The sequence below is a fragment of the Acomys minous genome, assembly GCF_964271855.1.
Source record: "Acomys minous genome assembly, chromosome: 13".
Classification (NCBI taxonomy): Eukaryota; Metazoa; Chordata; class Mammalia; order Rodentia; family Muridae; genus Acomys; species Acomys minous.
Window position 1 is genome coordinate 87,640,050 of NC_140495.1, and position 15,406 is coordinate 87,655,455.

Genomic DNA, 15,406 nt, shown 5'->3' on the forward strand with positions numbered 1-15,406 from the left:
CGATTCTATTACCACCTGCATCACGGGGCAGGAGCTGTTGGCAAACCCTCTTTATAAGCATAGCTCGTTCTTCTCACCTTCAAGGAGGTGCTGTGAGGCTTGCTCGCTCTCCAGCACCCCAGCGCACCTGCACAGCATGTTCTTATAGCCCCCTCCCCCCCCCACCTCTCCCTTCTTTGAAATTTTCTGCTCTCCCTGGCTACACCCTCCTGTTGTGAGCCCTTGTTTCTTACATTTCTTTTCCTTCCGGTGTCTTTAACTTTTTCTTAGGTAAAGCAGTTTGACCTTCCTCTGGGTCTCCCTGCTCCCTCTCACGATACTCAGCAGAGCAGAAGTCTCGCATACAGCTACTCTGACAAAAACTCTTTCCTCCCCCCAAGGAGCAGAAGCTTCCAAACCCAAACCTGCACTGTTGAGTGAGCAACCTGGAGTAGCATTACTAGGGCGGTGATGAGGCGCTGTGGAGATTTATTGTCACCCACAGTGAGTCTACTATATTTCTGTCTGGTGACATTTCTATTATGTCTACAGACTGTATAATTGTCCTAAGATTGAGGAGGCTGGGTCCGAATCGTGCCTAGCATGCACCTCTTTGGCTGCCCTTTTTTAGCCATCAAACATTGTGATAGTAGCACAAACAGACCTACAGAACATAGCACAAAATTGAGAATCCAGAAATAACCCTGCCCTCATGATGGATTGACTTTCAACAGTAGCCTAAGAGCACTCAGTGATGCAAGGGTAGTCTCTTCCACAAATAGAATGGGGCTCACTGGATAGCTGTGCACAAAAGAGTCAAGTTGAGGGCTGCCAAGATGGCTCAGTGGGTAAGGATGCTTGCTACCGAGCCTCGTGACCTGTGTTCAATCTCCAGAGTCCAGAGTGGAAGAAAAGTTCTGACTCTCAAATGTACACCATGGCACAAACACATTAAATAAATGAATGTAAGAAATGAAGCCGAAAAAAATAAATAAAAAAGAAATGAAGCTCAGCTGCCAATCTCACTATATATATATAAAAACTCAGGCTGGACCAGTAAATATTCAAAAGGAGTTAGTGCTTTCAAACTAGAAAGTAGAGGTAGCTTCATGACCTTGGCCTCAGTGATGGAGTGTTAATTACAACATGAAATTAAAAAAGAATTGAGTTTTACCAGCAAATCCTCAAATGACTCATAGAACATTATCAAGACAGTGAAAACCAATACAAAGAAGAAGTGAAGGCCACAGCCTCCAGGATGTGTCAAGAACTCTTACAAGTCATCAGAGCAAAGAAAATGGCTCAGGCATTCAGATGGCAAGAAGCTCATAAAGAAGATGACATTGGGCACAAGGAAGATGCTCATCAAAACCACAGTGAAGCCAGGTGTGGGGGTGTAATCCCAGCACGTGGGAGGCAGAGACAAGTTCACCTCAAGCTTGAGGGGTTCCAAAGCATTCAGGGATAAATAGTGAAACCCTGTCTGGAAGAAAAAAGGGAAGCCCTACAGTGAGGTGCCATTTTACATCCATGAGGATAGCTGTGGGGATGTGTAGAAATAGGAGCCTCTAACATTGATGGGGGTGAGGGTTAGTGTATGTGATGAAACCACTGAAGGAAATGGTTTGGCTGTCCCTCAAACCTTAACTATATAATTGCTGCATAATAGGGCAGTTCTACTCCTAGGGATATGTTGAGAAAAGTTAAACTACTCGGATAGCTTAGTTGCTGGTAAATGGCTGCATAGAGCAGCCAAAGGCAGCAGTCACCTGAGCTCCCTGCCTGTGGATGGGTAAACCAGCCCTAGTAGACACACATAGTGCCGTGGTTTTGGTAATAGAAAGTAACTAAGCAACTGGTTTGCACTACAGCATGGATGAACCTAGGGAACATTTAATGGTAGAAGCCAGATACAAAACATTCATTTGTTGTATGGTTAAAATGGTCACTTCTATGGAAATGCCATTGCAATAATATGAAATAAACATATTTCCCTCAAAGGAAAAACTATACCAGATAACGGGCTCTAAAGAGACCTGGCAAATGGATGCATTTTTGTGCTGCTACATCTGCACTGGGAAAGAAGGGGCATGAGTGTAAAGGAAATTGCTGGATAGCTGGCTAAGTCTGAAAATGGACAGGATGCAGGTTGACCAGATGGCCTGACTTTGATCCTTGGTAGAAGAACTGGTTTCTTCAGGTTGTCATCTGACTGCCACACTCTCACAGTGACATATACACAAAATAATGTTCTAAGATTCTTTATTAGTGGGTTGTATTAGATAATATTGTGTGTACTAATGTTAAATTTTCTGCTTCTATTGAGTTTATTTCACAGTGCTTAAGAGAATGCCTTTGTTCACAGGAAGAAATATATTCTGATATATTTAAAATAATGTAAAATAGCACCACGTCTCCAGCTGACTCAGAGCAATGGGAAGGCTGTCTGTATAAAATACAAAGCTGGTGGAATTGTGTGCTAGTAAACTTGCATTAAAAAGTATATGCTGGCTCCTTACAGTTGGGTTTTAATTTTTTTTTTTTTCTCTTGCTCTGAAATTGAATGAACATCTAAGGTTGCCAGCCAGGTTTGACTTCTGTCTTTATTCTTCCTGAGCAGTACCATAGACATGATGCTACCTCTAGCCAGCTGCCTCCTTTACCTGTAAACTCTCACCTGTTCCTCTGCTTTTGGCTTCCAATATATTATTTATTTTAGCACACAGCATAGCATCTCCATGAAATGATTATGATATTAATTCTTGGGCTTCTGTTTACACTTACTGCTTTGGCTAGCAAGCATACGCCTTTGAAATTATTTTCATTTCATCTAAGTCTTCCTTTTCACATTGTTTTGCAACATACCAGATAATGTAATACATATATATGTGAGGAATTTACATGTCAACTTCCGGAGAGTGGCCTTGCTGCCCTGGCTCTCCTCCAGTAGCTCTCCTCCGGAAATTTATGTTTAACCTCTGAGTCCTGGGTCGAAAACCAAGTGTTGGCAGAAGATCCAGCCTTGCTGAGAGCACCCTAGGCTATGTGTCCATCTTAGCTGTCAAGTCAAAGACATAATCACTAAATCACTGTCAGCCATGGAAGTCAGAGAATCTCTTGCTTTCTGTCTTCTGTTTGGTTTCTGCATTGCTGGGGATGGAACTCGCACTGTAGGTAGCAGCTCTAGCATGGACAGCAGCCCAGCGCCAGGAAGTTCTTTCTCAAATAGCGTCTGCCATGCCCACGTAGGCCCCGTGCCTGTGCATGGGGGGTTGTACCTGTTTGTGGGCCAGCAGAGTTGGCTAAGGTCATGCGGGATGACATCATGCGGGTGACATCATGCGGACTCACGGTGCCTGTGCTCTCAGTGCTTAACCATCTCTCTTTCCTTTGTGATGTTGATGGGATCGCCACTAGACAGAGGTAACCCATGGTGGCCTGTGCCTGGATGCTGGTGTGGTGGTGCCTGTTGGTTTTTCATGAGGCTTCCGCCTGCAGTGCTGCCTTTTGCTGTTTGTTTGCATGAGATTGCTTCTTTGGTTCTGCTTCCTTGATTTGAATTCTTAAAACCTCTTTCTTTCTTGCCTCCCCCCCCCACCCCCAAACGTTTTTTAGTGTGCAGAATAAATATTTCCTTAAGTACCCATGGTTGGTCCAGAACTTACAGACTTTGTTTCAAGGGCAACTCTCTGGTGGATCCTTTGCAGTTTTTGAAACTCTCTTCACCCACTGATGCTGTGCATCAGTAAGAAATTCAGAGAACAGGCAAAGTTTAGCCAGATGCCTGGAAAGAGTCCACTCAGCAGGCAGGCTGTTCCTGAAGCTAAGAACTGGCCTTTCGAGATTACAGAGGAAAGGAAGGGGGTATGCATTAGGAGTAAGAGCTGAGTCAGGAAACTGTTTTCATCAAACAGCTGCAATTCAGGAAAACTAGCACGGTACAGTTAGGTTAGTTGTGTCTGAGCCTTGGGGTCAATGTCTGGTTCGGCATTACCTTTCAGAATATTCTTTATCCTAAATACTCTTCTATATTTCAGACTAAGGAAAGATTAAAATTAGTATTTAGAAGCATCTGTATGGCTTTCCCTCCATTTCAGATCACTAACAGTATGATTTTTTTTTTGGTCAGTTGAAATTCCATTTTTACCCAGTGTGTAAGTGAGAAACAAACCATCTTTTGACTTGGATTTTTCATTAGCTTAAAAACTGTAAAGGATCCATTGAATTTTGAATGGCCATCATAGAAATGCTTAGGGTGTGAGTGAACTGTGAGATAGATGTCGTCCATTCTTATGGTTTGTGTTCTAATCAGTCCTGTCCTCTTTGTTTCCTGCTGGGACCTGTGCACTTACTAGAAAATTGCCCAGGAACGTGAAAAGTTTGCTGACGAAGGCAGTATCTTCTACACCCTTGGAGAGTGTGGGCTCATCTCCTTCTCCGACTACATTTTCCTTACAACTGTTCTTTCCAGTAAGTATGAACGTCCCACCTGATGTTTGTCTGTAAGGAACACACAGAAATACAGAAACGGCTGAGCTGATTGGCTGGAAAACAGCATCTGTTTACAGTTAGTGGGTTATAAACTGAGATTTCATTTGTTCTTTTCTATAATTCATGTGTAAACTTACTTGAAAGGAAAAGAAAACTTAAGGTGTCAAGGTACAAATTTTTTAAGACTTAAAAAAAAAATGTATATGATGCTCTTTCTGCATGTACACCTGCAGGCCAGAAGAGGGCGTCAGATCTCAGTATAGATGGCTGTGAGCTACCATGTGCTTGTTGAGAATTGAACTTGGGACCTCTGGAAGAACAGGCAGTGCTCTTAACTGCTGAGACATCTCTCCAACACCCTTGAGGTAGCCTGCTAGGTTACCCCTGCCACTGTAACCCGGCCTCTGTGTCCTGTGAGGAGCAGTGGCATTATGAAACTCCACACACACCGTTTTCATTCGGCATCCCTTCCACTAAGGAAACCTGGTTCAGATGCCTTGCTTGTGTTGACCACTCACTTTTTCATCTTGGAAGAATATTTCTGTAGACTCAAAATTCAGTATTCACTTATGTAAAACGCTGGTAAATGTTTCATTTTTAAAAGTTAGACTAAGATGTATAACTGTGGCCCTTTCTCTTAGTGTGAATTTTAATCGTTCAGAAAAACGAAACAAAATGTTCCTGGCTCTCGGTGTATAGTCTGTTAAGCTATACCTGATGAGAGCTGGATGCAGGTTTGTGGGGAAGGTACTTGCCTCGCTGTGAACAGTCCTGGGTTCAGCCCCAACACTGCAGTCACAAGTTTATAGTGATTTTTCACTACAGATAGTTGTACATGAAAAATTACGAAAAAGATGCAGAGCAAGGATATACAATGTATTGGGGTTGGTGTGTTTGTTTTTCCCCAAAACAGCCTTGCTGTTGGTATCCTAGGCCAGGAATAGTCTCTGTAGCTGTTAATGTCTCCAGTCTGCGGCTGTGCCGTCTGAGTGAGGGGAACATGGTTTTTAAATTAATACATTTCAAAACACACGTGATTCCTTAGGCCAACCCAGAATCTGTGTGTTGTATCTTCCCCTGGGCCAGATGCACAAATGCTGCTGTTTGCACCTCATTTCCCTGATCTGCTTTGATGGATTCACTTGAAATTTTTCTACCATGAGCATCTGTAATAAGTAGTAAATACATTTCAAATATTTACTAGATAGCTATTCATCAATAAAATAAGTTTAGAGCCTTACTAGGCAAGATGATTAATAATTATTATTAAATAACTTCCAAAGAGCCTCTGATCCTTAAAGTAGGTTAATGAGAATCGAGTGAAGCAGCCCCGCGTGGTTATTAATAACGCATTATCTGCAGTATCCAACTGCAGCACTTATTCACTGTCTTAAGATGGAAGGTTTTTCTTCATAACGAAGTACAGAGAAATGCCATCAGGGTTTATCTAGAATGCCGAATATTAATAATTTGGGTCATTTTTACCAATGCTAAGACTCACTACATAATGACAATAGAACTTAAAACCTGTCTCTTGCCTATTGTTAATCGGTTTTATTTTGACAAATGACTATTTATTTTTGTCTTCTTATCTCCGTATGTGTCCTAATTGAAATGATTAGTCCTGCGAGCTAATAGCACGGAGCGGTCTTAGCTCGGAAGGCAATGGTAATAACTCATCTATAAAAGCCCGTGATTAAACCTCTTCCTTACTCTCCGTTATTAGGCATCGAAAAGCCATCAGAGAGACCCCGTGGCATGAAAGTTTGTGCAGAGCTAATAAATGTCAGGCAGAAGTCAGCGTGTTCCAATGTTGACTTTTAAATTTCAGGCAATTAGTAAAGAAATTAAATTGTGTTTTCACAGTAGCTGAATTTGGCTGAGTGAAAAATTAAACCATGTCTTCATTGTTTTGCATACGTATTACAAACACAGACACTTGCTGGAAAATTGCAATAATGTTGACAATTTTAAAAATACTTTTAAGGGCTGGAAAGATGGCTCAGTGGTTAAAAGGACTGGCTTCTCTTCCAGAGGTCCTGAGTTCAATTCTCAGCAACCACATGGTGGCTCTCACCCATGTAATGTGATCCGGTTGCCCTCTGCTGGCCTGCAGGTAAACTTGCTGATAGAGCACTCACATACATAAAATAAGTAAATAAATATTTTTTTAAAAAAATACTTTTAAATATTCAGTATCTTAGATTATTCTTGAGCAGGTGTGTGAGAGAACACTGTGTCATTTCAGTCACCCCAGCCACTCCAGAAAGTTGCCATATTCACATCTCTGTAGCAGCAACCACTCAAAGGTGTTTAGTCCAGATGCACAAGATAGAATTCTGCAGGAAGGACTCTGCCTCAGTGTTGTCCTTGATGGCAGGCAGTGTTGCATGGACTTCGGTGTCCTCCCTGTCTCACCTTCCTCTTCTAACTGCAGGTCCCTCCCTCCAGGCCTCCCCTGTCCTCCCGATGGTAGCTGGGCCAGTTCTGTGGGAACTTAATTCTCAGCGGTTGCTAATGTTTGCTTATGGCCTGTAAGCCCTGCTGTTCGCATTGTTTGCCTCTTTGAGGCTAGACTGGAATGCAGTGTCTGTACCTAGCTGTGTACCTCCGCCTGCCTGTCTGTATACCTAGCCTTTACCCGTATTAGACTCACAGCTTATAGTGTTTGTGGGCTGTCCGGCTTCCTTGTTTTCTGCTTCCTTGTTCCTGAAACAAGGTTTTAAGGTGCCATTGCAACCTGGTTGTGGTAGGGCATGCCTATAACCCCAGCACTTGGGAGTCTGAGGCAGGAGGATTGCTGCAAGTTCAAGATCAGCCAGGATACATAGTGAATCCAGGACCAGGTTGGAATACATAGCAAAACCGTGTTCAAAAGGATCAAGACAAAGAATATTGTCATTGAATGTTTTCTTCAGTTATCACCTAGTCTAGAAAGCTATCCAGCACAGTTTATAGCACATATATTTGCTAGCTAAATAAAATTGTATAAACTATTACATTATATATGTTAAAATTTTATATTTCTGAACATACCTTCAGCTTCTTGATTAATATTTTAAACTATTTTACTTTTTTCTATTTTATATAAACAAAGATAGAAAATTAATTGTAATAGCCATATTTTTTCCCATTGGGACACTTAATTGAAAACCAAATAGCTTCTGGATGAATAGCAAACTGAGTTACATGTAAAAAAAGGTCCTTCAGATTGACAAAGGTTAAGTGACAAATTCCGATTCCTTTATTAAGGCAGCTAGATCTAAGCAGTGAGGTGACAGATTCCAGCCCGGCACAAGCTGTTGCCTTGGTTATTAAACTTCTGTTTTTGAAATGAAGCCACACAAGATGAAAAGAAGGCCAAGTAGGTGAACATTTTTCTTTCAGCTCTCTGAATACAGGGCTAGGATTCTGTCACGTGGGCAGATGTAGTTCAGGAATAAAACAGCAATGAACTTGAAGAGCGTCTATTTATACTGTGGAACATGACCTTATGCAGATACAACCCAGGTTTGCCTCACAGAAGGAAGCCCTCTTCCAGGCACGCTGGAGAAATCTAAGCTCTCTGACATCTCTGGCGTTGAACACTCTTGACAGCACAGAGTCAGTGTCAGGAAGCCTGAGGTATGCAAATGACAGACAGAGGCCCTCTGGGATCAAGCTCACAGATAGGCTGTGGCCTGCCAACCGGGAACTTTTCTTCACATCCAAAGGCTTTGTTGGTGGTACAGATCGGGGCTGGAATGTATTCTCCACAGAAAATGGCAGTGGAAGATTGTAGATAGACTGGGTATCTCTACAGCTGGAAGCTGAAGAAATGAAAAAAAAAATCATAATCTTTTTAAGAGGTCGTAAAGCTCAGAACCTCTTGACGTGTTGTGTTTTCATACGATTAATACTTAGAACACTTCAGCAATTGCTCGATTAACCACCCTGAATTTCAATGAGCAATAAAGGTCTCTTCCTCTTAGGATTTCCAGATACCAGCAAAACTGGATCAATATCGATTTTAAGTCTGTTCTGAGAATACATTAAACTTGCAATTTAATGTTTAGAACATAACAGAGCAGATACACAGTTCTTCTGGCTGGAGCCCCCCAATGACTGCTGCTTGACACCCTGTCATCTTGAGGGTGTCTTGGATGGTCTGTAAATGCCAGAGCCTGGGTTGGTCTGGCAGTATGCAGAATGCATGCGTCATGACCATGCCTTGCATTTAGGACAACATTCCCCCTCCCCGTCAAGGTCAGTGTAAAGGTTTCACTGTCTGGAGTTGTATTCCATCCTCCTTTCCCTCCTATGTGAAGGAAAGTCTTTTCTAACTTCCCAGAGGTCTAAAGGGCTGCAGGAAGTGCAGATGAGCTAACATTTGTGTCGCATCCCCAGCCCCCACATAAAACCACCTAGTATTGATTATCTCTGTAAGAGGCAATTTCTTATCTCTCTTCTCATTTGACTACCAAATCCTTAGAGTGCTCCCCAGCCATGTGTGCAACAGACTAACTGCTGGAATTGACCTTTATGCTTGATTGATGGCTACCTCGTTAAAGCCTGGACAGTTTCTATCAAGCACAACAATCCTTTTCCATGAGTTTAGACTAATGAAATAATCATATATATAATGATGTTGATGTTCAAAATAAATTGGAAAATAACTCAAGGTGGCTGAGTTGTTGGTTGAGCAATAAAACAGTGGACTGACCCAGGTACTATAAATCTATGCTCTGAGGCTCAATACCATTCTTAATATAATATATGGAACACAGAGATGTTAGCAATGAAAATGTCCATAGTGATCTACCAGTTATATGATTACATATTGAGAAAACATATATATGTTTTCACATGTTGTAAACTTAGGTATTTGGGGCAGATTTTTAGTCTTGTTTCTCCACCAAGGAAATTTCTAAATATTGTATTTTCAAAATCAGAAACTTTTTTTTTATTTTATCATTTTAAATTATGTATCGTGAAAATTGTGTGTGTTTGTTGGGGGGGTAGTGTACACATGTGGCAGGCACTCCACTGACTAAACCATCTCCCAGTCCAGAAATGAGGTTTTTTTTTTGTTGTTTTGATTTTGTTTTGGTCTTTTCGAGACGGTTTCTCTGTGTAGCCTTGACTATTCTGGACTCGCTTTGTAGACCAGGCTGGCCTCGAACTCACAGCAACTCGCCTGCCTCTGCCTCCCGAGTGCTGGGGTTAAAGGCGTGTGCCAACACTGCCCCGCAAGATGTTTTTAATGACAGGATGGTGTTTCACATTATGTGGTCTGGTTCTCCTTAAGTATGGTTAATGGGAATACACAGCTGTACAGCCACAGCAAAAATCTTCAGGAAATAATCTAATCCACTCTAGTTGGACACACTAAATTACTGAGCGGTAAGAAGCTAAAACTTGTGGTGTAGTCACAACAATGGGAACGTGGTTCTAATTATAATTCCATCACAGCCCAAAGGAAGAGCTTTAGTTCAAATTTTATCTCATAACAATGTCTTTCTATAACAAACTATCGTCTGGATGGCTTTTATGTTTATTGCGCTTTACGTTTTCTTTCTTATCCCCTATGTCTTTGAGGCATGAGACAGCACACTCAAAGGCCGCATGCTAAGGAGAGAGGCTGGCAATGACACCTAGATCACACGCTGTGCTCTGAGTGACTAAGCTCTGAGTGTAGAGACGTTCATCTAGTTCCTCCTGCTGCCTTAGGGACTTGAGTGGAAATGTGCTGGTTTCTTTTTAAGCTTGAAATGGATAAGGCTCAAGAGCAGTGGTTCTCAACCTTCCTAACGCTGCGACCCTTTAATACAGTCCCCCATCTCGCGGTGACCCCAACCATAAATGTATCTTGTTGCTACTTCATAACTGTACATTTGCTACAGCTGTGAATCGTAATGTAGATATCTGATATGGCACTTCCAAAGGGGTCGTGACCCCAAGGTTGAGAACTGATGCTCTGGAAGGAAGAGCCTGACAGCAAAGGAACGAATCCCAGATAGTTCCACAATCCAAACTCCTGCTGTGGGCTTAGGGGCAGGAAGGCTCCGAGTCCTCTCCTCCATCCTTGTCCACAGACGCATAGCTCTCAGACCAGATGGGAAAGCATGCAGACAGGCTGGAGCTAGGGCAGCTCCCGAGGCACACACGCTGGTTTCCCCTCCAGGTGGGTCTGGAGCACCACGAGCTCCTCCTCCTCCTCGGAGCAGCAAATCACAGCATCTCGCTGGCCGCCTGATGATGCCACGACTGCTCATACTGTAGCGGCTGCTTCACTTTCTGAGTGTTTGGGTCAGCTCTAGTGCCCCGGTCTTCACAGACAGTAGCGGTGCAGTAAATGACCATATGCAGAACCGTGTGGGGTTGTTCAGCCTCAGAGGTGAAGTCAGCTGAGCTAGGAAGAGCAGTTCGGAAGGACAAATCTGGAAGCACCTGCACACAGGGCTAATGGTAGCTTACACTGCAGAGGAAAGCCTCCTCTAAGCCTGCATTGGGCGGGTCCTTTGTAGACTCTCCAGCAGAACTCCAAGGAAGCCACAGATCTCCTTGTTCCTGCTGTGAGCTCAACGTGGAGACTTGGCCCAGTTCTCTTTCTTTACTTTCTTCAGCCTCTGTTCCTGTGAATCCCTCTGACACCACCACCCCCCTTTTTTCCCCCTGAGACAGGGTTTCTCTGTGTTGCCCTGGCTATCCTAGACTCACTTTGTAGACCAGGCTGGCCTCAAACTCACAGTGATCCTCTTGCCTCTGCCTCCCAAGTGCTGGGATTAAAGGTGTCCCTCTAATCCTTTTGTTCTAGAGCCTTGAAAGCCCCAGGATAGACATGAGGACATCCTGGGTCCCAGCAGAACTTGCCTAGGGTTCCTGAGCATACTGAACTTCCTGTGGTGTTCAGATAGTGGGGCCAAGTGTAATGAAGCACACCTGTGATCAGCACTAGAAGGCTGAGGCAGGAGGATTGCAATTGAGTCCAGTCTAGGATACATAGAAGGACCCTGTCTCAAGACTCTTGAGTCTTCATATATAAGAACAAGGAACTAGATGCATGGCCACTAAAAAGAAATTAAACAAGTTAGTTTTGGGGGTTTTTTATTTTATTTTGTTTTGTTTTTTGGAGGCTTTGGGTTTTTGTTGTTGTTGTTGTTTGTTTTTGTTTTTTTTCTTTAGCAATGAGGCCTTCTTCAACTCCATGCATGACTTGGCTCACTGCAGGTCAGGAACAACCGAAATCACCTCTGGAGAAGGGATTCTCTGTTCTGGCAGGCCCTAACTCCTACACTAGTGGCAGAACAGAGATGAGAGTCCACAGGCTGCCTAAGGCACTGACTGGGCAGAGAGCTTTAGCCCTTAGCTTGTTTACATCTGGTGGTTGAGAAAGATGCCCAGGAGTAGGAGGTGGGTCCTGTGAGGATCTGTCAGCTTACTGACCTGTAGGGAGATTGCGTTGCAAATTAATCACGCAGGGTGCATCCCAGTTTCCAAGCAGGGCTTGAGCACCAGCCCTTACAGCACCATGTCCACAGTCAGTGACCTCATCACTGGACCAGCCCTTACAGTACCATGTCCACAGTTGATGACCTCATCGCTGCGCCAGCCCTTACAGCAGTGCATTTACAGTGGGTGACCTCATCACTGTTGCTTAGCATATAAGATGGCCCCAAGGACTGGTGCAGCTCAGCTAGACCACTCAGTTTTCTTACAGTGGCCACCTTTGCCTGCATGTGGCCCTGCAGGTGACAACCCTAGGCTCAGAACCTTCTGGGAAAGAATGTGGCTGTCTGCTGTGTCCATTTGCCCCTGCAGCTCTTGAGCCATCCTTCCACGGCCACTTCCGTCTGTCCCTTAGGCTGCTTCCTTACTGTGTATGTGATACTAGGATAGCACAGGCCCAGATGCCATCTGGATGGTGTGCCTGGAGGGCTCTTCCACGCTGGCACTGGAACCCAGGCATCCGCCCAGCCCTGCTAGCAATACAGGTTAGATGACTAGGAACCAACCCAGCAAGAGTTGAGCCAACGCCTGGCTCCTGTACAGGTTGCTGAGGCCTTAGCAGAACCCAGCTGAGTTCTCTAAAAAAAAAAAAAAGTTCGCTTTCTTTGCTTTTAAGGCTTGGAAAAGGACCAGGTAACTCTCCCTCCCCCTACTCCCCACCCCCTAACCCTCACCCCCCACTCCACCACCACCACCCCCTACCCCGTGGGTGCACTCTTTCTGTTTTGCTTCAGGACCAGGGAAGAAAGAGGCCCCGAACTGTGTCCTGCATTGAGGAAAAGCTGAGGTGTTACTCAGGGAAGTGACTCTGAAGCGCTGCAGGCATTGCAGCAGCGCAGCCGCCGCCCTGCTGGTCCCCTCACGACCATCTGCGGAGCCCCCTACAGGCCCCTTACTGCAGTCACTCCCTGCTTCTAAGGGGGGAAAAAAAACCAGTGGGTTTTCCTAGTACCTGTGAAACACTCACGGCCAGAAATAAAGCCAGAGTAAAACAACCAGCCTAGGTCAATGAAAAGAGAAGCCATCTGCTGCTGCTTAATTGCTTTTAAAATCATTCTGAGGCTATTTGCATTTTGGGAAGGCTTCTTCAGAAGCCACACTCTCCCGAGGCAGTGCGGACCCACAGCTGTAGCACCCTGGAGGGGGAATGCTCCCTACCCTGCAAAGGACAGAAAGCATTCCTCGTCCTCCAGCCAGTACCTAAAGCATCCAGGAAATCTACTCCAAGAGTGCTGGTGCATGTTTGGAATCCCAGCACTCCAGAGGCAGGCTGGGGGATACTGAAGTTCAAGGCCAGCCTAGCGTGACTGCAAGTTCAGAGCCAGCTTATGTTAGAAAAAGATGCTGCCTCGATGAGAATGAGAACAAAATGAAGATCTAATCCTAACAGAGCTTTTAAAAATGATTTATTTTTGAAATCAGGTTTTGTTCTATAGCCCCTGCTGGTCTCTGTTGTGCTGTGTAGACCACTCTGGCCTTGAATTCACGGTGATCTGCTTGCCTCCCAAGTGCTGTGATTCTAAATGTGTACCACCACACTAGCTCTTTTTATTTGTGTGTGTGTGTGTGCGTGCACTTATGTGCCACATGTATTTAAGTGCCTGTGGAGGCCAGAAGACGTCAGCTCCCTCTGGGGTTACAGGTGTTTGTATGCTGCCGTCCAGTCCAGTCCCTCTTACAGAGATTCCCCCTCCCCCAGCCCTACAGAAAGCAAGACACCAGTGCATCGTGTAATAATCTAGCCCATTATTTTGAAAAAAATAAAAAATAGTCTGTCTGGCATTATGTGATAACCTAGCCTATTATTTTTTTTAATGTATCAAAAAAAATGTAGTCTTGTAGAAAGCATGTCAATTCCAGAAGTAACTGTTCTTAGAATGTTGCATTATGTGAGGCATTGGCCACTTGTAGTATTTCACAGATAGACCTTTGGGATGCTGAAGATCTTGAAGCAAGTGTGAGAGTCCTGGGAAAGAGAGGATAATGGTTCTGGGGGTTTGCATTTATCCAGAAGGAAGCAGGGTGTGTGTGTGTGTGTGTGTGTGTGTGTGTGTGTGTGTGTGTGTGTGTGTGTGTGTGTGTGAGTGCGCGCGCATGTAAGAGCTACATGGTAGATTTGGGCTCTGCATAAGAAATTTAATTAATAAAGTCGGCAGAGCTTGGGTCTCAGAAGTGGTGGTTGTTATAAAGAAAAAAAAAATCCCAATCTTTTGATTTTTACCAATGAAAGCTTTGCACCCAAGCAGCAAAAGATTGTCATGTTCATTTTAGTCCATTCCAACATGCGGCTAGGCCATAGAAATCATGTAGGAGGTAGGTCCTGCTGCTTTGGAAGGGGAAAGCTGCGTTGTTCACTCTGTGAGTGGCCTCGAGTTCAAAAGAAAACCTCTCCCAGCTGCCTGTGGAAGCAGGTTGTATGTCACCATCGACCCAAGAGCCCCGAAACTTGCCGACAGCTAGATTTTAAAGTCACTGTGAAGTCTACAGTTGAAAGGACACAGGGAGGCTGAGCAGAAAATTCCCCAACAGCATCTATTTGAGGGCACCCTGGGCCGGGGCTTGTTTGTCTCTCATGTTTTGAGGTGGTCTGTGGAAGGCTGAATGGATTAAGGGAACTCCTGATGGGAATACACTGATGAGCTGGGGAGACTCCAGTGATAGTGTGCGGGACTCCACGGTGCCCACTCCACGGTGCCCAGGGCCAGTGGTGCACCCTTGCTATGTCCTTGCCCGTGCCCTAATAAGCCCTTGGAGTAGTTCCATAGACAGCCCATGCTTGGTTCAGGGGACCCAAGCAAGACAGAAGGTCATGGGGACTTGTATATATAATGTGCTCTCTTGTTGCTAAAGTGAATTTAACCTTAGCTGTAGAAAGAAATATTAACCATGAGTTGGCAGAAAACTCATTTAGTCACTTAAATAATTGTTCATATGCCTTCACGAAACTAAAAGGGCAGTGAGAATAAGGGCAGCTTACACGGGCACCTGCCACAGCCCTCATGAGTTAGATGCCTGCGCCCCTCATGGCGTAAGGAGAGAACTGAGTCCTACAAAGTTGCCCCCTGGTTCCGCTTGTGTACCTTAGCACATGTGCACACATGCACATAGACATTCTAAATAAATATAAATTTAAAAATGGGGCTGCGGGATAACTCCTCAGCAGGTAAAGGTGCTTTCTGTCAAGGCTGCCAATGGTGTTCAGTCCCCAGAACACACTAGAAGGAAAGACACAACTCCTGAAAGTTGACTTCTGACCTACACACACACACACACACACACACACACACACACACACACATCATGTGAAATAAATAAATGTAATGAGAAAAAAAGAAGACTATGATAAAGCTAAACTGCAGTACTCTGTTAATGTGTCATCAGTAGCAGCAGATGGGCACACATGGGCACACTAAGCTTTCTCGTGCCAGTTTCTATGCCCTGGCCTGTA

General features: G+C 44.3%; 1 protein-coding gene across 1 annotated transcript in view; it reads left to right on the forward strand.

Moving 5' to 3' along the window:
* Positions 1-15,406, forward strand: part of MICU1 (mitochondrial calcium uptake 1) — a 153,972-nt gene that overhangs the window by 61,928 nt on the left and 76,638 nt on the right. Inside the window, exon 6 of the mRNA XM_084753577.1 lies at positions 4,335-4,449. Within this exon, the coding sequence (XP_084609703.1) occupies positions 4,335-4,449 (115 nt within the window). The remainder of the gene's footprint in view (positions 1-4,334; positions 4,450-15,406) is intronic.